The sequence below is a fragment of the Gasterosteus aculeatus genome, chromosome 11 (genome assembly GCF_964276395.1).
Source record: "Gasterosteus aculeatus chromosome 11, fGasAcu3.hap1.1, whole genome shotgun sequence".
In the NCBI taxonomy this organism is placed as follows: domain Eukaryota; kingdom Metazoa; phylum Chordata; class Actinopteri; order Perciformes; family Gasterosteidae; genus Gasterosteus; species Gasterosteus aculeatus.
The window spans coordinates 14458762-14482882 of NC_135699.1; the positions used below are offsets into that span (position 1 = coordinate 14458762).

Below are 24121 nucleotides of genomic sequence, written 5' to 3' on the forward strand. Positions count from 1 at the left end.
ATGAAATATAAAGACGGACTTCATGCACGTGGTTACCAATATCACATTGAATAGTTAAAGTGAATTCTGTGTAGGACAGATCAGAAAGAAAAAGCCAAAACAAAATTTAACAGGATTTCAAAAACAATGGACAGATGGAAGACACTGTTTTTGGTTAATATGCACTGTAGGTTTTATTACAAGAGTCATTAACTACATGGTAGAAAGAACTGGCATAAGCCCAATTCACATGAACCTACAGAGCCAAAACCATTTTAGTCAGGAAAAAAAAAACTGGTAAAAAATACTGGGCATTTAAAAGAAGCGGTTGGGACAACAATTTCAAATCACATCAGAAGACAACCATGTGTAAAATATTCTGCACATTTGTAACGATGGCCCTTCTGTGCAGACAGGAAGGGATAACAAAACCATAAGAGCTTCATTCCTTAGCTGGTGTCCATCTGGGGGAGAAAAAAAAAAAAAAAAAAAAAGGAAATACATTTAACAGGGTTTATTGACTGGGTGCATTTTATTAAATTGTAGTGTTTGACTGCTGAACCTACCCTGGCGTTGTAGGCATCTAACTGAGCATCAAGTTCCTCTGCTGACAGCTGCTGTTTGCTTGCACCGCCACGACCACCCCGACCTCTGCCGCCGGCCGCGCCGCGTCCTCCGCGTCCTCTCTGCATGCCTCTGAAGCCACCGCCCCGGCCTCTGTTCATAGCGCCTCCGCCACCTCTGTTCAGGCTGAAGACCACAGGGCTCATCACAGGCTGCCCACCACGTTTCACATTCAAGGTCGGTGGAATAACAGACGACCGCACTCACCCCTGCATAGGTCGCCTCTGTGTGTCAATCTGCGATGTGACTAGCTGTATGTTCATCGGCCTTCCTAAAGTGACAAAGACATCACGGCCCTCAGAATGTAAGCAAGGAAGTACTGCAGACAGTCAAAGTGGACATATGCCCCAAAATTAAAAGTGTAGGTTTACAGTAGTGAAAAGACTTGTTCAGTCACAATATAAAGCAAAGAGAAACCGCATATGTTTCAAGATTGAGGCATACCATCAAGCGGGATGCCATTGTACTGTTTCATGGCCTTGTGGGCATCTGTTCGCCTTTCAAAGTGGACATCTGCGGTTCCCAGGCTTCTTCCTGATCGGTCGTAATGTACTGCAGCTTTTTTCAGTGTTCCAAACTCTGCAAAAAGTTCCTGGAGAAAAAAACATGTCATCATTAGCACTGATCCCTTTGTCCAGCAGTTTCACACATTAAACATATCTGGCAAAACCTGTTCCAAAAACAAAAAAGGCAAAGTACCTGAATGTCTGCATCGGACACCCCAAAATCCAGATTGGAGACGAGGAGCTTCCCTCCAGTTTCCACGCCAGCTCCTCCGCCGCCTCCAACAGGGCCACTGAATCCGCTGAAGCCGTTGTCAAACATGTCATGCTGCCACTTATCTGGAAGCTGTTTGGGCTGCAACAGACGAAAGAGAACGCACCTGCTGACTTCAGGATCCCCCTGCCTCTGTCAATCACAGAGTCCACGAGGCTGGGTGTTGGGGCAAGCAGGGGCTCCACTTCCGACAGGGCGCTCAGTTCCCCCCCCAAAGAGGATTCCCAAATATTCCCTGCCCACCCCATCACTACAAGCAAGTGAATCAGTTCAGACAGAGGACTTTTACAGAAAAAAAAAACAGCAAAGGAATACATTTTAAATCACTTTTATAATCTACACATAAAAAAAAGTCAATTTAAGACCTATGGCATTTGCTGAGAATGTATTATTTACTCAATAACCCACCCCAAAAAGGTCTATGCTAACCCCTGCACAGCTTGCCCCCCCCCCCCCCGGCTAGCTACCAGTGTTGCCCATTGTTCTCTTGCCATCTGCGCCTCCACCAAAGGCTCTCCAGATGTGATCCTCGGGTACGCAGGGCGTCGCCATCTGAAGCAGCGTTGCCTCCAGCGCTGCACCGCGATTCCTGGCACGACCAAAAGTTCTTTACCAAGCCACGAAACGGGCTATCACGAAGGATGGGGGGGGGGGGTCCATAAGATGAGGGGGTGGTCAGGAAAAGCAACCAGATAAGGGCCAGCTATCCCCTGTACGAGAGCGTGGATTATCTGTGCGTCCATTTTGAGACCACGCCATTTTGATTGGGGCTTTGTTGGGCTCGTCTAAACTCATTCACACTTAAGGAGTGAAGGTTGTGCCTCGGGTGAACACTATCGGGGGGGGGGGGGGGGTAGAAGTCCACCGATCCATCCACAAGTAACGGCCACGCTGGTTGAGAAGCCAACAAAGAGGCCTTGTCGTGAGACGCAGCCACCTTCGAACAAAAGCCGCCAGGACGCTGCGTAGGTACGAAGACAAAAACTACGCTCCAAAAGTGGTGTGGAAAGAAAAAAAATGTGGGTGAATTTTGTCGATGAAGTGGTTTCCTTTCACCGCCATTCTGACAGCTGTGTTGGAAAGCCGTTACAGACCCTGGACGACTAGCGCTAATTTAAAAAAAAAAAAAGGTGTCGGACTCGAAATGGCGCCGTCGAGGCCGTCACGATCCAGCCTGAGCTAGTTAGCATGTGGCTAACATGCGCGCTCCTCCAAAATGCCTCCTCTTGAAGAAAAAAAAATGATGAAACACAAATGGGTGGTGGGAGAAGGGACACACGACGCATACAACTTCCATTATTTTTTTTTAACCGCAAATCATAGAGCCTCCGCGAGGGAAACTCGGCGGTCACAGCGAACCTTTTATTCGCTTGATTAGCAAGCTGGCTAGACGTTAGCTTGCAAGCCTACTGGAGAATAGAAGGACGTTAACCAGGCATTTTCAGGTCTGCCGACGGTTTTCTCCTTTTCTGCCCATTCCGCTAATTTTCTCATACCCTATTGTAAGGCGTCGGTCTGCCTCTAGCGCGGCTCAGGTTCGACCGGCTCCTCATGGGGCCGGTTCCGCCGCCTCGGCCTCCAAATCCGCCGCCGCTGACTCCAAGACGCCCAGGGCCTCCTCGTCCGCCACCGGAGGCTCCGCGGCCTCGGCCTCTTCCGCCTCGGCCTCCACCTCTCTGCTGCCTGTTCTGCTTGATAATGTCGTCTAAAGACATATCCATTTTATCGGCCATAATGCTGCTCCAATAAAGCTAAACTGTCAACGATAAAAAGTACACCCTAGACTCGACTGGTTCTGCTCTTCGTCCTTTCACAGCTCAACGCTCCGATGAGAATACACAACAGAGCCGTGGCGTCGGCTGTATATAGACGAGGTGGTCTGCACGTAAAGACGACGTCATCACGTAACACGTGATGCCACACACCATTTATCCATTCATGCATTTACTGATCAATTATCATCAATTACCGGCGATTCTCTGACTGCTGTGTTCATTGATTAATCATTAAAGTATTATTTTAAACCTAATCATTCACCCGTTTCCAACTTTATGGCTTTCTCAGCTGTCTTTGACCTTAAACTATACGTCAGACAAACTTCACTTCAAATATAGTTGTAATAAATTGCTTGTTGTAGTCAATTAATCTAAATAACTGATCATTAGCTCAATATCACCATGATTTAGCATAATCTCTTCTCCTAAAATACATGCCTAAGAAATCCCCTCTAATATAACATGTAGGGTAAGTTACACCTTTTATGTGGTCAGTGTTTATGCAGGATCAATGCTCAAAAAAGTAAAAGTACTGTAAAAGTCCTTTATTCAACATTTTGTTTCAAGGCTGGGAGGGGGGGTAAACCAGGGACAGCAAACTCGGGGAGGTCTCTACTTAGTAAAGTCCATTTTAGGGCAAGAAAATATATAATAAAAACGTTGGCCTTCTACATTGCATTTGGCTTCCAAAACCTTCCCATAAAGCATGTACTCAATGTGAAGATTCCATTACTTCTAAGATTCACTGATCATACTATCTTTCAAAACAAAAAAAGAAGTCAGCCCATTCACATTTTTCTCCAAAGTCATGTAAGTAGCAGTAGTAAAGAAAAGGTTTATTTTTAAGACTGCAGTCTTTTGTGTCCTGTGGAGTGTTGAAAGTGTGTACCTCAGCATCAGATGTCAGCAAATTTTGATGAAAGTCTGCATCAGTCTCATCCACATAAAGAATGTACATATGAAAATTGCGTGACTTGAAAAAACATGAACCAAGAGGCGAGAGGATTTTTGCTCCTTGGAATCCCGTTATTTTCTCCGTTGTCAGTTGTTGAGGGGAAGCAAAGAGACAGGCATTGCAATGGTCCAGACTTGAGAAACGAGATTGGCATTCTGTTGGTAGACTGGCCAACAGGGCTGACTTTCGGGCTGAGGGAGGAAAAGTTCTCGAGGATAATGGGTGGAAAGAAGCGACTGGACCATCGTGGGAAAGACTAGGACTTTTTGGAGTCCTGTGTGTTGCGTTTCTTGAGGTCGCTTAGGTCCACTGGTGTGAAAGCTGCAAGAGCAGACAGTAACAAGTTGTTAAGTGGCCTCTCCTTCATGAACTCTAAGCTTTAGTGTGACATACTAAATCAATTCCACTTCACTACTCTGCAACCCGACTTACAATGTAGGTTAGGGTTTGGGTTCTTCTCCACGTACTCCTGTGGTCCGCGGTCGTTACGTTCACTATTTTGTGTTGATCTGATGTCTCGGAGAACACACTGCCAAGCTGGGGAAGAGTAAAGACAACAAAGCTTTTGTTACGTTTAGGAAATAATACCACGCAAACTTGTTGCTGTTGACAACACAAGATTGACTGAACTTAGTACAGGTGTTAAACAAATTCTCCACAGTACACAAGTGTTTCATCGCCAGTACTTGTACTCAGAGACTCTTTGACACCACCCAGGAATTTTTAAACTATAGCGGCATTATGAAGGGTTTTCCTATGAGTCGGTCCCTGTTTTGTTTATCCTGTGAGTGCCCAAACAGTCGACTGATCTATAGGTGTGTTGTAGTAAAAAACCTACACATCAGTCAACTGTTTTTTGAGGCGGCAAATGCATTTAACTCTTTGAACTCTTTATGTTGTTATTGGTTTATTGCTGAGCTTTAATTCTAACGTATTGTCTCTTTGTAATGTTGGAACACAAAGAGACAAGTCAGCTGCAATCCCTCAAAGTGGTAAAATTAAATTTCAATTCAACTAATCGATATTAAAAGATGTACTTACTATCATGAATAAAGCGCACATTTTCCTCATGTGCTGGAGTGAAAAGCTCCCCGCTGTTTGTCGGGGATCGGGGGCTTGAAGTCCGCTTGTAACTGTTCACCATCCTGGGAGCAGATGAGCTTCACGAAATTAAAAACAGCTAAATTAGCAGCATAAATGGACATTCTTTTTCCTTTAAAGTCTTTAAACTACACTTCAACATAATATTCTGCATTTTCTCGAGCACAAAACAGTACACAAGTTACTTAACATCAAGTGTTGTTACCTTTACATAAACATTAATAACATTGGTCTCTTTGTACTTCAGTGTCATAACTTGTTCCCAACCTGGTCATTCTGTTTTGCAGTCTGCACTCGCTCCTTGCTCCTCTGTGGTGAGTGGATGTGAGGAATAAAAAGGGTTTACAGGTCCTCAGCTGGATTCTAACAGTGGCAGAGAGAGCATTTCTACATCATCCAACCACGCTGTTTCGAACTGAAATAATACAGATCAATCTTTTTTTTTAAAGATACAATCCAAGAGTTGTGACCTCACATTTTCTAATAATACGTGTTTTTTGTACAGCTATGATAATCTGTGCGGATTGAAAGAAAAAGAAGCAGCGACCATAGCAAACCAGGAGCCTTTGTTTACGTTCTGACTCAGTAGCTTCAGCGGTGCTAGCTCCATGCTAACAGAGCCAAACGCACGTTAACCGCTAGCCACATTCAAACATGTGTATTGCCGCTGAGATCGTTTCGGTTTATTGTTAATCGTGTCCCCCTACCGAGGTGTCGTGGACCGCTAACTACAGATGTGCTGACACATTCATCCCAGCTAACTTTAGCCTGCTAGCCTGCTTGCTAGCTTGACGATAACGTTACATTGTCTTGTCGTCACTTTAGCTTCATCAGCTAGTATTTGTCTGGCGTTGCCCGGTCCAAAATATTTATTATAAATGTACTGACGCACTTATGACATTTTCAACATGAACAGTAATGGACACCGCTTTAAGATAGTCAACAAACCTTTTTACAACCCTTCCTTTCGGTTTCTTTATTCAGGGACCGTGTACGACGTTAGACCTGCCTAAAACGTTGCCAATGCCAACCAATCATTTCCGGGAAAACAAAACGGAAGTGAACGGGTTTTAAAAACGACGACGGACAAACATCAGCAACAACAATAATAGTAATAATATGAATTATAACGACGATAACAAACAGAACACAGTCCCTATCTAATGTTGTTCGGTATCTCTTTCAACAAAATACAATATATGTGCTAAATTACATTTAGGCTTAATTTGGTGATTTCTTTCAATTTGTTCTGTCTATTTTTCCACTTACTTTTCTCCATTTCTTTTATACAAATACAATACATTTTCATTGTTACTAGTGTACTTGTCCATTTTTAATTCACGTTAGATTGTCATACGTTAAACAGTAGCATACATTTTGCAACCATTTACTATTTCAAAGCAGAATGTCGAATGTTGAGGACAATCTTACCATGCTTTAATTCTATAGTGAAGATGCTTTACACAAAGAGCATGGACGAAAGATAAAACCTGAAGACGTTCTCTTTAGTTCTTCTGATAGATTATTCTTTTTCTTAAAGAGGCTAGACAACAGGAACTCAACAAAATTTACAAAATGTGTTTTTATTTATGAAAAGGTACAAAAATAGTTATTGAGGAGAAAACAATAAGACTTTCTTTGCTAACATTTGTATTTCTACTACAGAATACAAAAGCATTACACCCGGGGAAATACTACAGCAGTAAAAGCGCTAACACGGCATAAACTTAAGGTTTTTAAAATTATGTTTTTGTTTTATTTCTGACCATCAATGAGTTATCAATTATTTATTTGGCTGATCCTCTTTCTGCCCAGCAGCGAGAATAGATAACTCAGTCTATAAACACAAACATATCCGGCCCAAATTCTGTATTGTAAATTCATTGTAATTATATATTGTATATATACAACAATAGTTTGGAAAATAAACACCGCAGGGTGCTACCAGCGACCTAAAATAATGAAACCAAAATGGCAAGAAGATATAGATTCATCTTATGCCCTTTAGAAATCAGTAGGTATTTAGTCCCGCAGTGACATATTTTTAGTGTTGTGTTAAAGGCACTGAGAGTGAAGACGGAAAAAAAACACATTTACATTTGCTACATAGAAACCTGCAATAAACGACAAATATGCAAAACGAAGTTAATCAAAATAACCACAAAAAAATAGAAGCCCCATAAAGTATAGCTTTTGTGCGGCATCTTAAAAAAACATCTTTTAAACTTAAACACAGAACCGCCATCTTGCATCACAGGGTCAGTGAACCTCGGACTCAGTACTTCCACCCTGTTACGAGTTTCTTTGGTATTGCACTGTGTAGAATTGTTAAATACATTTCCTTATTCTCCAAGTGGCTGCTGAGCCTTCTGTCTTGGTTGCTCCTCTGTCTTGGGTCCCTCCGGTGCCCGATCACACACAACCGGCCTCAAACAGTTTGACCAGCTCTTTGCAGTCCGGGTCGATGAGGCCTGCGGGCTTTTCTCCGCTTTCGTTCTCCGCCTCTGTGCTGGCGCCTATCGACAGCAGATACCTGAGCGAAGGATGACGCACAGCGTTACTAACCAGAAGATTTTATATATATAGAAAACACAACACAGTTCATTATTACCGCAGCTGATCACAACGATTGACGTTTCTGTTGAATTAGCACAGGTTTTGCTTAATTTGGAGTACGATTGATATGTGTATTGTCATGAATTATGTATCTGTTTCGTTTGTTTTTTCATTCCCTGTTCAGAGCCGTCAAATCCATAGAAACCTTTGTCTCAGCAAGGTAATTGTAATCATGTGCCTTAATCTTAAAAGGAATATTTGAAGCATTCTAACGAGATAGCAAATGTGCCAAATTTCCATACTTTTAAATGCCAATCTAAATCTGCAGCACATAAAGAAGTCGCTCATGTTTTATTGCGTGCGGTCAGTTTGCTAAAAAAAGGGGAAGCGACAGGCAGCCAGGACGGAAAAAGGTTTAAAGGTCACCTAGCAATCTCCGGGTATCCGTCGCTGCAGGCCATGTGGAGCGGCGTCCAGCCGTCCTCGTCTCTCTGGTGAACGTCAGCGCCATATTTCACCAGCAACTTCACCACCTCCAGGTTTCCTGTCAGCACGGCTTCATGGAGCGCTGCCATACCTGCACACAAGACTCCGTCAGTCCGCCCTCTGCAGCAGCCCGGTCGCTGTGAGTATTTATAATCTCAAACTCGACCCAAAGAAATGGCCCGACAATGCAACGCGAAAGGAAAAGGTTGTGCAGACGTACCCGAGTGGAAGAGTGCGTCCACCCGAACCTTCCTCGCTCGCATGAAGCGACCGATCTGCTCCAGATCTCCTCGTCTCACAATGTCCTGGAAGATGATGTCATTCGGGAAGTGCACCGTTCTCTTTGCAGGTGCGACGGGTATCACTGGCGCAGGGCTTTCCTGCGCTGCTGTGCGGCGCGTTGAACTGTACCGTGACCCCTTGCTGTACGAGGGCGTGTACGTGGATGCCGGCCTGTAGGTGGACGTGTATTGCGACGGCGCGCTGTACTGCGTCGGGGTGTACTTTGTCGGAGAGGTGTAAGCGGACGCGTAGAGCGCCGTGGTCGGGGTGTAATGGGAGGCTGTGTAATAGGTAGGGGTGTGGTACGTCGGCGTGTACTGCGAGCTGCGGGTGTACGTCGACACCGGAACGTGGTAGTTGTACTTCATCCCTGCGGCGACTCGGCCTCCTCTCCCCCCCTCTGCCGTCAGCCCGGGAGGAGCGAAGCGAGAAAACCCGAGAGCCAAACACAATCAATCCAAAAGGAAAGAGCAGTATCCGTCGCCCCGTGAGCTCTTTGTCCTCTCCTCGCCCGCGTACTGTCCCTTGGGTTCCCGGGACCGGAGCGTCACCCTGTGTTTGTTGCACAGTACGAACACTTCTCAAATCCTTTAGCTCCTACGATCCTCTTTTTCTCGCCTGCTGTGAACTTGTCTGAATCCTAGTTGATCTCATGCACAGCGCGTTTGCTGTTTGCAAAGAACCGTCGTCTGATGGGGAGCGTAGAGGAGGACCCCTTTATACCCTCTGCATGGCTATTTTTGGGCCTGATATCCAGTGACTTCAGCTCAGAAATGAGTGGCCGCTGATCGGCTCCACCCGGCGTGCAGTCACATGCACACTGACACTGCGCACGCCCCTCGTAAAAAATGTTGACAACCACAATGTTCCCTTTGAGTCTTGCTTGAGACCTACATCTTCCCAAATAAACAATTATGATTCATCTTGATGCTAAAGAGGGGTACTATAACTCACATGCACAGGATGCTCGGAGCCCAGATATCCACTTCATTTGAGTCATTGTGGGGCAGCGACGCACGGCAACTTTCAGCGAATCACATGGTTTTGGCTTAATTATTCTTAGACATGTTTTGCAGAACATGTAAACGACAGCAAACAGCGGCGGCGTGTTGTTATTTTAGGTGTGTGTTGTTGATTTGTCTGCTGACGTAAACTAAGTAGACCACAGTGGTTAGAAGATTTGAAAAAAACATTTTCCTGTGTTTTTTTTGTGTTCTCTTTTGACCAGCGGGTCCGTCATGTGACATTTCATGGTTGGCCTTCGCACCATAACCAGAGACCCCATAGACGTCCCCCCACTGAGGACGCTATGCATGGGAGCCCCCTACATGTAACCTCTCCCTTCAGATGCTGCTGAGAAGTCACAAGGTCTCCAGAAACGCAGCTATTTACGACGCTGAACTTTGGGCTGCCTGAAGAACGTTGACGCAGACGGAGCTGAATGCTGCATTTCTCCTCAACATGAATCCCATTGCTCTTCTGATGTCGCAAATTGAAGATTGAAGATGTGGAGTAACACAGTTGTTGTTTCTCTCAATGGTGCCGTGTAACGTCGGGGGCCCGGTGGCTCCAGCTGTCCCTCAACCGGACGGAATTCTGCGACAGGGGCGAGCCGGTTGGAACTGGTTCACTAATCCTTTGAAAGAGTTCTTGGGCATTTCACAGATGCTGCCAATGTCACAGAGGAAATAACTTAGCTGCCATCTTCAGGTTCGCGTTTCTGACAACAACCGCCAGCAACTTAAGATGGGACCTTTTTCTCCACAGCACATCCTGAAGAATATTCCACAGCACTTATTTATTTTACAAATGACTCTGAAGTGAGAGTGTTTGAATGTTCTCAGCTGGAGCAAGAGACCTTTAGCGACAGCTATCAGGTTTCAAAGTCTCTTATAAGGGATGGCGGGGCTGCCGATGAGATACTTCCTCCGGGTTCCCTTCACTCCTCAGGTTCTCCGGACCTTCTCACCAGGGCGAAAGAGAACCTCCGCATGTGGCAAATGTTTGTCGTTGCCCTCTCTTGGACAAATGCCAGTGCGAGGTCTCCAGCTTCTCGCTATACATAGTCCCAGGCCGCCCCGCATGTTATGATCCGTCAAATTACCAAGAAGCCAAAGTTGAAAACATCAACTCAGGTGTGAGGAGCGTCGCCAAAGACAATATTAGCCGAGACGATGATTGACACCACGGGGGGAACGAAGGCGCACGTCCACGCGGTGTCAACAGCTTTCTCAATGTGACTTTTTGAGGCCGTAAACAAGTTCTCGAGTCCGGCTTTCAAGGATGTCTGCTCTGTTAACGGCTTGGGCTCAGACACACGCTTCCTCGTTGTTACGGTAGTTATGCACTCGGTTTAATTCCTAACATCTAAATCTAAAATATTCAGGTTGCGTTACTGAGCACTCTTTAGACTGCAGCGGATCAGAGTCTCTATGTATTTCCGGTGGGACTGAAACAAGTCAGATTTAAGTTCCCTGAGACCAGAAAGTGCAGCAATCAGCTCATAAAAAAACCACCAAGCGTTAATTTTTAATGGCCGAATGTAACCCCCCCCCTCCACCCTGACCCCCCCACAGGCTTCTAGAAACCTGACATTCCCTGAGAATAAAGTGAGAAATAGAGAGGACATCATCGTACTCAATGACAGACACGTTGAAGAGGGTCACATTTTAGACACATGAAAACTCTTCGCTCCTCTGCTGCTTATTTCTTTGCTGCTTTAATGGGTTAAAATACCGTGACTTGTATTATATTTTACTATTTCTATACTATACTATTTTGCGGTTGTTTTGTTATATTATTTACATATGCATTTTTTTCATAGGTTGTATTGATTGGTTGTATTTGATTAGATTTAGATTCGTCACAGATCTTTAATAGAGGATCTCTTTAACTTCTCCACCTCAAGGAGTAAATATAGTTTAACATTATGAGACCAAGCTGGGACTTATTATTCATATTTGTAATGGCATTCTGTTTAGTAAATAGTTTAATTTCAAACTGATACGACAGCAACAAAATGGAAATGGCAATAATAATCTTATTTAAATAAGTAGCACAATTATTTTAATATCAATATGACATAACCGACAGCGGGGGAAAGCAAATACGAATAAAAGAGCGGTTAACAGAGCAAAGGCCTTTTCATTGAGCAATGTGTTCGCAGTGGATCCTCTCGTGTACGAGTCCCCACACGGAGCAAAGCGAGCGCGTGACACACGCCGGCCAAAAGAGAACAGTCCAACTCCTGGTCCCACTGGTGGTTCCCAAGCCTGCAGACTGAAACCTCTTGACCCCCTCGAGGCACCAGCACATACTTTCATGGGAATGTTCACTACTGTTGTTTTTTTCAGGGTAGCCACATTATTAGCTCGGAGCAAGATATGATTGCATTCCATTATACATGTGATATTAAATTAAACGTAGACCTCTGATCAATTTATCTCGGGAGGGCAGAGCGCTTGAACCCAACGCACCCCTCGACCTTACGGATCCCCTCATAAACACTTTACTTTTAGAACTAAAAAAAGGCTTCCAGTCCGACTCTGAATAAACGCTGGGAGCTTTTATGGACCGTCACTATTACAAACCATCGAGTGGACGTGGGGGGCAAAGAAGCGGGTGACACTGCTGCTGACATTGAGCATGAAGAGCGCTGCCTTGCTCAGGGGTAAGAGGCCGTAAACAGGCGCAGCAGCTGTCCGGGGACTGTGGGAGAGCGCTGGGACTCCAACTTCACACAGGGGGGGAGAAGGGGGGAGGCCGTCTGTTGGTGTGAGGATCGGGTTTCCTTAGCGGAAGGCTGCATTTATGGAAAAGTCGTGCATACGTGCGGCCGATGTGTTGATGCTGGATTGCATAACGGCGTTTCAGCCCGGGGGGGTCAATCAGGAAGTGGTGGCACAAGGTTGTGACTAATTAATGTCCTGGATGTTTGAGAGCTTAAGCTATTAAAGGAGGAGGACATCGAGCAGGGGGACTTACTAAATGTAACCTTTACTCCTCATACGAAGGACAAAAGAGCGTTCGGCATCATGGCGAGCCGGCGCTGCCTTTGCAGCCTGCGGCGCCGTGACACGCGGCAACGAAACACGTGTTGAGACTCCCGAAGTGACACCAGCTTCAAAGCGCCACTTATTTGAGCTTCAGGTAAAACCCGCCAGAAAAGCTCCCGCATCAAATGCAGCGTTAAACAAACACCTGACTAATATAATTTATATAATATAATTCTTCAGTTATGTCATTTAATCCATTTAATAGGTTTCAGACACTGTTCACTACAGCGGGCACTCGTCTTTAACACCCCGGCACTGTTTAATGAGCCTCCTACCAGTGAGTGGTGTGTATGGAGACAAACGAGCCGTGAAATATCAGCCTTATGATTAATACATCGGTGGATTCCCAATTAATTTCAGTGAAAGTAATTGGGAAGGCTTGACATTGAGTGGAGGTCGTCATTTGCATAATACATCTACCATTTCACAGTTTAAAGCAAATATTACCTCATAAATTGTGAAGATCAGAAACAATCATGACTAGTTTGACTTACAACCGTTCATCAAGTGAAAATCTGAATAAAAATGGCTGTAATAAAACATTGGACTGAGTACATCTCGACTCATATGTCTCCATCCTCTGCTCTCTTTTGCCGCGACACTTATCTGGGAATCAAGAAATATGGCTGCACAGGCTGTCTTCAGTCAGTGCAGATGTTGCTTTTTATTATTAATTGTACGTCTATTTGAATCAATGTGGTGCCATCACAAACTGTCCAACAAAGTCAGTTGTACACAGTCACAAGTTCATACACACGGGCCGTGCATACAGTGATGTGGCATTCACTGTCCTTACTCCTGTTACAATCACTGCTCGCTGGAATACGAAAATAGAAGAACATGTGTGCATAATATAATGCAGCAAAGGACGAGAATATCAGGAACGAAGTGAAGACTTGATGCTCGTGTTGAATATATAAATAGATAAACTTATGACATGGAGGCTGAGAACGTCTCTGTAGCATAAAGTTTCCTCTGCAGGAGCAAGAGACGGGACGTCGACGCGATGACCTCATCGCTGCATCTGAAGACCAACAGTCCCGGCCCCATAAGGCCAATTCAAAGGCACGATATTCCCAGAATGCATTTCCCAGGGGTCAATATGCTAATTTTAGCAGAGCAGCCAATGGCAGTTGAGGAGTTGTGCTCCAGATACGGGCGGAGGCTGGGTCGGGTTACGCAGCGGAGACACGGACAGCACGCGCGCGTCCACGAAAAGGAGACGGCCTGCTAGACTCTTTCTTTTTACCGCTCTCAACAACGGGACGAAACCACCAAAAAACCCAGGACGCTCCCCTCTGTTACCGCACAAGCATTGATCCAGAGTTACTCAGGCGGGGAGAGGAACCGTAACGGTGTGCCAGGTCACGTGACCTCCCGCAGCGAAGCTTTGGGTACAGCAGTAAATCCATCATTTGACCCCGTGACAGTTATGACCTGAAGGCAGAACAGCACCATGCTTGGGCAGAGACGACGGGGCCCTCAAAGCGCCTCTACGCCGCTGGCAGCCGCACACGGGGTTGTGTAACGCTTGCAAACACACCAGTCGGGCCCATATTCATGTGGTTCGCATGGGTGTCATGTGGCAAATGCGTCCCAAAATGAAACCAGTTTAGGCCGCGCTCTCCTGTCTCAGCGTCGGTTCCCGTGGGCCACAGAAGACGCCGTTTCTTCCCGCCGAGGCCTAAAGGTTAAGTAATGTGATTAATTAAACACAAGCGGAGGCCGTCTGCTTTTCCTTTTGGCACACGGATGTGAAGTGGAATCCATTCACAGATGCCTCTGAGGACGAGCAGCAGACCCCTGTCCTCCTGCCTCGGGGGGGGGGGGGGGGGGGGGGGGGCATGGAACCAACCCCCCCCCCACACGTGGTGCAACACACACAGACACACACACACACACACACACACAAGCGCGCACCCAGACTGCAGGCAGGCGGATAATGAAGAAGAACAGACAGAGATGTTCGTCGGCGCTAAGAATGGAGATGAAAGCGTGAGAGCCCGTGGCAGGCCGTCGGGTGTCGGGTGTCACAGTTTCCCACATGGGTTTGCCGCTCGGTGCTCCTGAGAGCTTCCTGTCAAAACGCGAGATCCCCGTAATCCAGACTGTCGACAAGCAGTTGCCGCGAACTGAGCAAACCCGACGCATTGGCCTCCAATCCGGGCCCTTTGCAGCGCGCTGCGCCCGCCCCACCTCACCGGCTGACAGGCGCACAATGTCAGAAGGAGCCTCTTGTCTCCCACGAGGCTTTGAAAAAGGTCAGATACGTTTTTAAACCATATGAAAAATAATGGGCGTGAAGAGAGATTATTTAGGTGCTTTAAACTCACTGAGAAGTGGGAAATAAATCAGCAACAGTTAAGTCATTTTTAATGCAAAAGCAAGACACGACTGAATTGATAACGTTGTTGGACAAGTCAACGAGGAGCTCTGACCGACTGCAACAACCGTCTATTTACAGTTAAACCAATGTGAGTTCCAGTGGAAGGTGTTTGTGAGGCGGCTCACAGGCAGGTGGCACCAGATTCCCGTGCAGTCGTTGTTCACACACACACACACACACACACACACACACACACACACACACACACACACACACACACACACACACACACACACACACACACACACACACACACACACACACACACACACACCGGTAGTCAATGAAAGCGGTCCCAGGCTCTGCACTGAAGCTGCAGTATCACTGCTCACTTCAAAGAGCTCTCTGTCACCACCGACGCGAGTGGAAGGATGTAGACTTCAGTGTCTTTTCCTTCAGGCTTCGACACACATCCTCCCTCAGCGCTCGGCCAACAACACCACCAGAGGAGGAAAGGGGAACACTTCGATTGACAAAAACATTTTATTTGCCCTTCAAAGACAAAATCAGTGAATCTACAGTGCGATGGGTTCCTCGCGAAGCGTTACAGGAAAAACAAAAGTACATAAATGCTCAGAGCCGTTTTAAGGTCATTCAGGAGAACGCGAAGACTCCAGCTGCATTAACGAGCCGGATGAATCTAGGAATAAATATTCTTCTTGGTGTTTTCATTTCCCGTGGTCAACGGTGTCGATGTGAACACTGTCAATATCAATCTCATCTATGTAGTCATCCTGGACACTGTGGTCACCATGGTTACCGTGGTCACTGTGGGGATCCGGATCATGATTCAGCTGTGCATACTCCACTGAGCCCTGCTGAGAAGCAACAAAACACCCAAAGAAAGAATGAGACTAATACGGGCTGAAAGCTTACAGCGTGACATTCACGCCTGTATCCAATGTTAATTCATTTGTGTGTTGGATGGCGAGTAATTCCTCCTGCACAGAAGTAACTACAGCATTGAATATCGTATATTGTGAATATTAATCCTAACTACAACAGATACAGCCTCAAACTTAAGCCCAAAAATGTCTATTTACTCTATTTAATATCTATTTCTATTAGATCTATTTAATATTTTGTCATTTCTAGGAGTTAACTTAACATTATTACAAATAATGTCTTCCGTCATGATAGAGGACGGAGCACAGTGACGCTGTGAGATGAATGCTAACATCCACGACACTGAGGACCAGTACACTAGTTCCTGTAGACGCATCTCTGAACGCCCGGTTGACCGACTGCGAATTGAGGCGTGTCTCTACTTACAGCGTCGGCCGGCTCTGGAACGCCTGCAAAAACAAAGGACAAACTCAGGATTCGACAAGTTCAGGAACCGCTGATCACGCCGCGCACATTCGCGCTCACATGCTCACAAGTCTTTGTCGGCGAGCAAGTCTCTTCTGAACAAAGAGCAAAAAAACATGCGTGTCACATGTTGCTCCCCTCTAACGCGCGGTTTTGCGTCACCACAGCTGACATTTAAGCCGCCGGGAGTTATTAGGAGGTGACCGAACGACGACGATGACCGAACAATGGGCGAGAGTTCGACCCACCGGCGTGAAACAATGGCGTGTTGCTCACTTAGTCTCAACGGATGTTCGTACTGTTTGGCTCCGATTGTTAGAACAGGAAGTGGTCTCTTACGATAGCAGGAAGTGGACACCTGGCGACGGGGGCCTTCTGTTTCAACGGGACATTCTTTCACTGAACAATGCAGATGTTTACAGTCGGAGCTGATTCCTGTTTCCTGGCGCTTTTCTTTTTCAAACGTCAGCGGCCCCCGATTTTCTCTCGCCGCGTAACGTGAGTGGGATTTGAGCGCGGGGCGGGATGTGGGTCGTACCTTGCTTGGAGGGCCGCACCTCGCTGGACTCCGTCTCCGGTGTCTCCGCGACTGTCGACAACAAAATGACACATATTTGACACCTTGTTTTTTTTTAATTTCAAAAGGATTAAGCTAATAAATAGGGTCAGTCTGACCTGGGTTGGAATCGGCCTGTCGGATCTGCACCTCAGCGTATTGAGGTTCCGCTGGCTTTTCTGGAGCGGTCACACTATTCTGGTCTTCGGAGTCTGCAGTACAACCGAGTACGGGGGCTGAAGTTAAACCTAATAGCATTTCATGTCATTTCAAATTAAACAGTACAGTACTCAAAGTAGGAACAATTTAAATAATTTAGACACCAATGAGCCACACTGTTGCACTGGCTGGTATGTTCATTTATTACATAGACACTGACACCTGGAGTTAATCCCAAACACCTTGACCTGCAGCTAAAAATACTCCAATGCACCACATGTGTATTAATACACAGCTGAAAATAGTTATTTACTCCTCTTTAAGTAATGTTGGTTTAACACCACAGTGACCAGCTGTTACAGGAAATATTTCTGTTTCCATGTTCCAAGTTTTTCAACCCCACATATTTTTAGTTTTCTTTTCAAAACTTGTTTTGGCCTAATGTTTTTGACTGTCTTTCCTTTACTTCCTAACATATTTTTTTTGACCTATTTTTCTTTTGAAATTTTTTTTTTACCTAATATTTCTAGAAAAAAAAAAAATATATATATACATATATATATTTTAAAACATCTTTTTCCACCTATTATGTTTGACTACTTTTTTCAACCTAATATTTCTCAACATTTTTCAATGACATTTTTTGACCTATATAACTTTTGGCCATTTTTTTAGTTTCTTTCAAAACATTTTTCAGTCTAATATTTCTTGATTTTTTAGGTTGTTTAATTAATATCATTAAAGATACATGTGCAGAAATGATTGACAACAGCCCAACACATTGTTAGTTTGCTTCTTTTTTGTGGGATTGGTTCACAAGTTAAAACACGGTCTTCACACTACTCACCCGAGCCCGATGGATGTTCACTCCAAACACTCTTCCCAATCATGCCTGGAGTGACTACACAGAAAGGAGAAGAGACAGTCTTTCAATCAGTCAAATCGACACCGCTACTTTCACAAAAACAGCAAACAAAGACACATTAGGATACATTTACATCAGCATGAGAGACCGTACCATTGGCGGCCTCGTTGACCTCTGCCTGTGTGAGGCTCAGCCGCTCCGCCTTGGTGCTGGCTGACTTCCTGACAAGAGGCCGACACAAAACACACAGTCAGCTTTTTTAAAACAGGAAGCGGCCCCGGCGTCACCACACTGTCTGCACTCGCTACTGAATTTCGCTTTACCTTCAAAATACAGATGTTTGAGAAGAACGTCAGCAATGTCACTTACACCGACAGCTCGCCAGTTCTCCTCCTCTTGAATTGAAGGAGGCGTCTTTTTAAGGCCAGGATCAGGATCATCGCCAGTATGAGCAGGATGCAGAGGACAAAAACAGCGATGAAACCTTTCTTCCAACCGGCCATCTTCACTGCAAAACACATTGAAATGGAATACACAGATGAATTATGTTATAATCTGATTACAAAACACAGTTTGTCTTTAACTTTCATCATTTCATACAGTTTCTATGTGGTATCTTATGCAATCATTTGTATGTAATAATAGCCACAAGGCCTATACTTCATACTCCATGAAACTCATTCAATTTCAAAGAATACATTTAAAAAAATAATATAAAACAACCCAAAACACATTTAGACTCCTCATTTTCTAAAAGTGTACTTGCTCCGGTCAAAGGTGGGCAGACATGACCTGACATGACATGTTAACCGTTAGCTGAAGACGGGACGCACCTCCGATGACGACGCGGAGGCTTCGTTTGGTCTCGTTGGCCGGGTTGTCGCCCACACAGTAGTATTCCCCCGCCTGCTCCCTCCTGATGCTGCTGATGCTGTAGGACTCCTCCCGCTTCTGGGAGAGCCGGAAGAAGAGGGGGCCCTCCGTCTCGGTGTGGAACCAGGTGAAGCTGATGGGGAGGCTGCCTCGCTGCACCGAGCAGGAGAGAGTCACGTTCTGCCCCCCGGAGACGTCTCCCGCGCCGGGGAACACCGTCAGCACCGGCACGGAGACCGGCTCTGCGCGGAGTCAAACGCACTTCAGACCGGAGGGTTCGACACGTTAACCACGTACAAACCGTCGACCAACACACCTATGATGCTCAAACGCTGCAGCCGTCGCCCCGTCACCGGCATGGAGCGCCGGTTCTCGCCGTTAGCCGCGCGGCACAGGAAGTCGCTTAAGTCTGACGTCTGGCGGATGGCCGAGGAGTTAAAGATGGCCTCCTCCCCGGGCTTGCTCACCACGATGGTCTCTGCCGGCCTCCCGGGGCTGCTCAGCGTGTAGTCGATGGGCAGGGTGCCGTTGTCGCTGCGACACAGCAGCTGGAAGCGCTTTCCCAACACCAGCGTGCCCCCCACCACACTCAGCACGGGCTCGGAAACAGGAACTGGGGATCAGATAATTAGCCGCTTAGTCATTTGCAGCGGACACAACGATGGAGATAAACAAGAGTCTGTGCACTGGGGGCTAAATGCTCGCGCGCACGACTCGCCTTTGGCTTTGACAACAAGCGCTTGGCTTTCTTTGGCCACGTCGGTGTACGATAGCGACGTAGCCTCGGCTCTGCAGGTGTAGTTGCCGTTTGTAGGGGGTTCCGCCGTAGTGTTGTACGTGCGCGCGTCGGTGAGCTTGGCGCCGTCTTTGTAGATGGAGAACCGCATGCTTTCGTTGCCGATCCGCTCAGAAGCGTAGATGGAGACGGAGCAGGTCATTTTGAGGCGATCCCCCTCGAATAAGTCTTTGGGCTGCAGAGTCAGCTGTGGCTTTGAAAACAGCTCTGGAGGAGTGAAGGAATCAAGTATTATACAGCGGATATGTGGCGTACTGTTTAATAATGAAAACAAGACGATGATGATTTGATATTAGACACTTTATGGCAAAGTTATCCAGCTCTTGCCTTTGACTGTGAGCGTTTTATTGGTTTCCTTCTGCACGTTGCCCCACTCGGCCTTGCACACCAGCGTCCCAGAGTCGCCTTCGCGAGCAGTGAACAGGTGGCTGAGGCTGACTGGGGCTTTCTTGAGGACCCTCCTGTCCTTCGTCAGGAATACTTCAATGTTCTTCGGTGGATTCACCACTTTACAGACCACCTCCATTACGTCGCCCTCGAAGACGTCCAAAAAGGGCAGCACATTCATGGTCGGGGAGATGTAGAGTGCTGCAAGACACAACTCGGGAGAGTCAATCCCACGAGCCTCTTCGAGCATTCGGACATTCCCTTGGAGACGCGCGAGCTTCTGAACTAATCACCTTTGACGATCACCGGAATCTCGTTGCTGCGGTTTGAGCGTCTGGCCCCAGAAACCAGATTGACCTCGTAGTCACAGTACAGGGTGCTGTCTCCAACGCTCCTCAGGACCAGCGTGGTCTCCGATGAGACCCCAGAGGGGGGCGGCTGCTTTATCTTCTTCGAGTCTCCGGGCAGAGACATCTGGTAAAACCTGAAGACGAGGGGTCCCTTCTCCTCCGGCGCACTGCAGGTGGCTGTGAACTCCTCGCTCTCATAGGGTGAAGTATTGCTCAAATACAGAACGGGGGTCTGCAGGCCTGAGAGCGCAAACCAAAAGGAAGTAAAGCCGTCAGTGTTTGTTCAGAGGAAATATTACACATGATTGAGCTGCCTGCGAATGAGGTGTGAAAAGTCTTCAGAGTCAGAACTTTCCCGAACCCGTTAATAGCCATTCTTTACAATTTATAAGTTAGTTATAAATTAATGCCAGCAGCTGCAATGGAATGCAAGAAAACAACAATAGATGTTTTCCCTGCATCTATGGTATGTTTGCTTGTCCTTTGTCCTTTTCAGACGTCCTCACCAAGGACGTTGTTTACGAGTTGTGGCATAACTTCTCACAAAACAACGACGCAGCCAGAATGTTTGCTGTGATTGATATTTAACTGAAGAAAGTCAGGGAATGTTTTCGTTAAACTGCAGAAGACGGAACCTCAGTCTTAAATCTGTCGTGCTGTGGAAAATAGCTGACAGTATTGTGAATTATTCATCAACTGAAAACAGCACAAAACAAACACTGGTTTTGTCCAACGGGTTTATGTTGATTTTCCGCCCCCAAATGCGCTGATACGCAGCAGAATTCCAGCAATAAAATTGCATTCTTTGACGCCGTAGTGTCCTGTCAGACATGAACAATGGCATCTGAGTAAAAACAAATGAACCCCCGGTTATGAGAAATCCACAGTGCCAACGCGCAGCTTCACCTGCCACGTGGAGCTTTCTGCCGAAGCTGGCTTTGCTCTTGTCCCGGACGGTGACTCGACACTCGTAGCTGCCGGAGTCGGCGGCCCGCGCCCGGGGCAGTTGGTACGCGATGGAGTCGTCCTCGGTGGTGGAGGAGTGGACGGGCACGTCGTCCAGCCTGAGCTGGAAGTCGTGCTGCAGGTGGGGGATGTTGTCGTGGCTGACTCTGACGCGGCAGCGCACGGTCACCGGGGTGCCGCTCTGAACCGCGCCGCTGGGGAGGATCGTGAGGTCAACGGTGTCTATGGTGTACGCTGTAGGGCGGCACACGTCGCACAAAACAAACACACACATGCACATACAGACATGCGTGAGAGATGAACAGCAAAACCAACAGCAGGGGACGGAGCGAGCGCCACAATGCACCAGTCAGGGTGTGTTGGCGCTGCCCGGGCCTCCAGTCTGAGGGAGGTGCTGGAGGAAGGAAAAGGCTTCAACAAACGGCATCTGAACCCCCTGCAACCCCCACGGGGAGGGGGGGGGGGCGGGGGAGGTGTGTTGATTTATGCGGTGAAAAGAACTATGGAAACTGAAGCAGAACGTAAAGTCTTCTGTTGGTTCGAACCATCGCTCACACCCACCATAAGGGTTTCGCTCCACACTCCCGGAACATTTTGAAGGTGGATAATAATAAAGAGGATGTGGTACTTTGTAGTCGTTGGAAAGCCCGGTGCATCTCATTCGGGCGCTAAAGGTCGCGTTTGTGTGCACAAAAAAAACAAAACCCACAGGCATTTGCATCCAAACACAAGCTATTTCAAAGCTATTCAAAATTTGGCAGGTTTATTCAAACCGAGTTGACAGATCACCTCAGAGTCGTCTGTGCACCTAAAAATATCTTCAATGAATCTCACTGAAGACTTTCAGATATCAAGGAGGCCAGGAGAGCGCGATGCGATGCCCAACTCGCAGAAAATAAACCGCGCGAGGTAAAAATAGCTTTCTTAATCTGAGACGCGACACTACATTCGTTCCCATCGAGTCGCACACAGCGCGGTTGTACTCACACGGCTGTCCTCGGCCACCCTGCCCTGCGTTTGGAGGGGAAAAGACAAACAAAAGTCAGAGTCTGGAGACTGGGTTCGACTGAAGGAACGTCCTCGAACCCTGGCGGCGCGGCGGCTCCTTACAGCAGTGCAGCAGGCAGGTGAGGAGCAGCAGCAGCGGCAGGCTGGGGGGTCCGGACTCCATCCTGAGTGACGGAGGTTCGCTGCTGTGAGGCTTCTAATGCAGCTCCAGGGCCCACGAGACGGAGGCCGGACGGGCAGCCACAAGGATCAGGGAGGGCCGCAGGAAGGGAGAGGTGGAGTGTGAGGAGGACAAACCGGCATTTCGGCATTAGTGTGTGTGTGTGTGTGTGTGTGAGGGGGGGGGGGCTTGTGTTACCACACACTCTCCTTGTGCTGCTTGAGGGACCAGGAAATGACTCTTACTTCCTCAGGAATCTAGCGTTTAACGTCTCTCGATTCGTGTGCGTCAAAGGGAAATTCAAGACTGATGCCCCCCCCGGTTTGGATGTTTCCCACTCAATTAAACAGATTGATTTAGATGACAAGCATGAAAGATTGTTGTTTTATGTATCCAGAGAACAGCAGTCCAAACACAAGGGGCATTCTGCAGGAACCTAAAGGCTCCACTCTGACCTCTTACCGCAGGTGTCTTCCTCTTGAGTCGCGGTCGCATCTCTAATTAGACATATCAGATATTCAGTGTTTTCAAAACACCATCTACCGCCTTGCACCCCACACTCATTCATCTCGTTCGATGCTGCGTAAATCATTTATAGGGCACAAACTCACATTTTTAGTAACTGCAGGGCGGGTACAGTTCATCTGTACGTGTGTTTGCGCAATTTGGGGTGAAATTCACAACGTTTGGGAAAGTCCGGTTAATTTTGGCTACAGCTTGAGATACTTGAGAGACCTGAGAAGACGTGGATTTATCTCATAATCACTATCGTAATCGTGGTGAATATCTTTCATCGTCCAATTACAAGCCTCAGGCTGATTTTAGGACGCCGCTCAATAAAGTAGATTTCCCACCATATTACATGCATTATGCACAATATCAACATCACAGACCGCGATGGGAATATGAGCTTTTGTTGTCACAGAAGCACACAGATTTTAATACTGCAAATGCGGTTGCATTTGTATATAAATTGCAGATGTAAGTATGCAACTCTGTGCAGCATCCTGCAGTTCTTAACCGTGACCACTAAGAGCTGCTGAAGACCAACAGGACAAAGATTTGCTCATGTCTGGAGCCTGATCCCAGTCGCTTTCAGTTATGCTACATTCTACAAACAAAATGCATCTTTAGGGTGTGCAGAAGTACATCTGTATCTCCACAGAGCTGCTGCAGATGTGACCTTGATGGGAGACAGCCGTGTTATTCCCACACAAACTGTCCTTTCCGACTTGTGCTGTAATCACGGCATGAACGCGACCAGTCAGCCTCCGCACAGAGATGCTCCGGCTTGTGCTTGTTCCACACACACACACACACACACACATCGGTCCGTCCTGCTGTTGATCAGAGTTCACTCAGCTTTCTATTAAACCTTTTAAAAACACAGTGAGGATATGCACTCGGGCACCCTTCGAAAATGTTCGAAAAGCACTGCTCGGTTTAGGTTGGATATTCATTCAAAGTGAGCCAACAGGCTAGCAGACAGGTATTAGGTATTCTATTCTAGGTATAGTTCTGTGTACACATTACTTTGACGAACTTCTCTTACATTTGCTTAATATTATAAATAAACCCAGTTTCCCTGAAGGCTGGTTTGGAGGTTGTGAGCGCTGCACAGTGGTACTGATGTGATAACTTGACACTGTAATCTACAATCATTTTGTCTTCTTGACATATCAGCTTTATTTCTCCCCCTTCAGTAATGCAGCCC

At 46.7% G+C, this 24121-nt stretch overlaps 4 protein-coding genes across 5 annotated transcripts; all 4 read right to left on the reverse strand.

Moving 5' to 3' along the window:
* Positions 1-147: 147 nt before the first annotated feature.
* On the reverse strand, positions 148-3363 carry alyref (Aly/REF export factor). The gene is made up of 6 exons (XM_040191893.2): positions 2877-3363; positions 1303-1461; positions 1048-1195; positions 811-874; positions 546-729; positions 148-443 (listed from the first exon to the last, which is right to left on the reverse strand). Exons 1-6 carry the CDS (start codon positions 3111-3113, stop codon positions 429-431), a joined length of 807 nt encoding a protein of 268 aa, XP_040047827.1. The 5' UTR covers positions 3114-3363; the 3' UTR covers positions 148-428.
* A 322-nt stretch (positions 3364-3685) lies between these two features.
* On the reverse strand, positions 3686-6297 carry mcrip1 (MAPK regulated corepressor interacting protein 1). The gene is made up of 5 exons (XM_040191895.2): positions 6160-6297; positions 5479-5574; positions 5152-5270; positions 4543-4647; positions 3686-4431 (listed from the first exon to the last, which is right to left on the reverse strand). The coding sequence occupies exons 2-5, from the start codon at positions 5484-5486 to the stop codon at positions 4367-4369; spliced, it is 297 nt and encodes a 98-aa protein (XP_040047829.1). The 5' UTR covers positions 5487-5574; positions 6160-6297; the 3' UTR covers positions 3686-4366.
* Positions 6298-6775: 478 nt separating this feature from the next.
* ppp1r27a (protein phosphatase 1, regulatory subunit 27a) lies at positions 6776-9298 on the reverse strand. The gene is made up of 3 exons (XM_040191937.2): positions 8474-9298; positions 8194-8344; positions 6776-7744 (listed from the first exon to the last, which is right to left on the reverse strand). Exons 1-3 carry the CDS (start codon positions 8901-8903, stop codon positions 7624-7626), a joined length of 702 nt encoding a protein of 233 aa, XP_040047871.2. The 5' UTR covers positions 8904-9298; the 3' UTR covers positions 6776-7623.
* A 6147-nt stretch (positions 9299-15445) lies between these two features.
* pecam1a (platelet and endothelial cell adhesion molecule 1a) lies at positions 15446-22648 on the reverse strand. Of its 2 annotated transcripts, none has more exons than XM_040191581.2 (15): positions 22350-22648; positions 22227-22250; positions 21180-21473; positions 20217-20513; positions 19864-20124; positions 19459-19743; positions 19057-19353; positions 18701-18982; positions 18237-18375; positions 18021-18088; positions 17850-17903; positions 16963-17055; positions 16826-16876; positions 16249-16271; positions 15446-15791 (listed from the first exon to the last, which is right to left on the reverse strand). In XM_040191581.2, exons 1-15 carry the CDS (start codon positions 22408-22410, stop codon positions 15645-15647), a joined length of 2376 nt encoding a protein of 791 aa, XP_040047515.2. In that variant the 5' UTR covers positions 22411-22648; the 3' UTR covers positions 15446-15644. The 2 variants fall into 2 exon arrangements, with proteins under 2 accessions (XP_040047515.2, XP_040047514.2); XM_040191580.2 differs by having other exon boundaries at positions 15446-15794.
* Positions 22649-24121: the final 1473 nt, after the last annotated feature.

Coding starts and splice junctions, on each gene's coding strand:
- alyref (XM_040191893.2), bottom strand. CDS start 3,113: ATGGCCGATAAAATGGATATGTCTTTAGACGACATTATCAAGCAGAAC. Junction 1,462..2,876: donor GACCGACGCCTTACAATAGG/GTATGAGAAAAT, acceptor CGTCTGTTGCAG/CCCAAACAGCTTCCAGATAA. Junction 730..810: donor CAGAGGCGACCTATGCAGGG/GTGAGTGCGGTC, acceptor TGTGGTCTTCAG/CCTGAACAGAGGTGGCGGAG.
- mcrip1 (XM_040191895.2), bottom strand. Junction 4,648..5,151: donor TGTGCGCTTTATTCATGATA/GTAAGTACATCT, acceptor ACTCTTCCCCAG/CTTGGCAGTGTGTTCTCCGA. Junction 4,432..4,542: donor CCCAAACCCTAACCTACATT/GTAAGTCGGGTT, acceptor CTGCTCTTGCAG/CTTTCACACCAGTGGACCTA.
- ppp1r27a (XM_040191937.2), bottom strand. CDS start 8,903: ATGAAGTACAACTACCACGTTCCGGTGTCGACGTACACCCGCAGCTCG. Junction 8,345..8,473: donor GGACGCACTCTTCCACTCGG/GTACGTCTGCAC, acceptor TCTTGTGTGCAG/GTATGGCAGCGCTCCATGAA. Junction 7,745..8,193: donor GGATACCCGGAGATTGCTAG/GTGACCTTTAAA, acceptor TCCTTCGCTCAG/GTATCTGCTGTCGATAGGCG.
- pecam1a (XM_040191580.2), bottom strand. CDS start 22,410: ATGGAGTCCGGACCCCCCAGCCTGCCGCTGCTGCTGCTCCTCACCTGC. Junction 20,514..21,179: donor CAGAAAGCTCCACGTGGCAG/GTGAAGCTGCGC, acceptor TTGCGCTCTCAG/GCCTGCAGACCCCCGTTCTG. Junction 18,983..19,056: donor GCAGCGTTTGAGCATCATAG/GTGTGTTGGTCG, acceptor GACTCCGCGCAG/AGCCGGTCTCCGTGCCGGTG.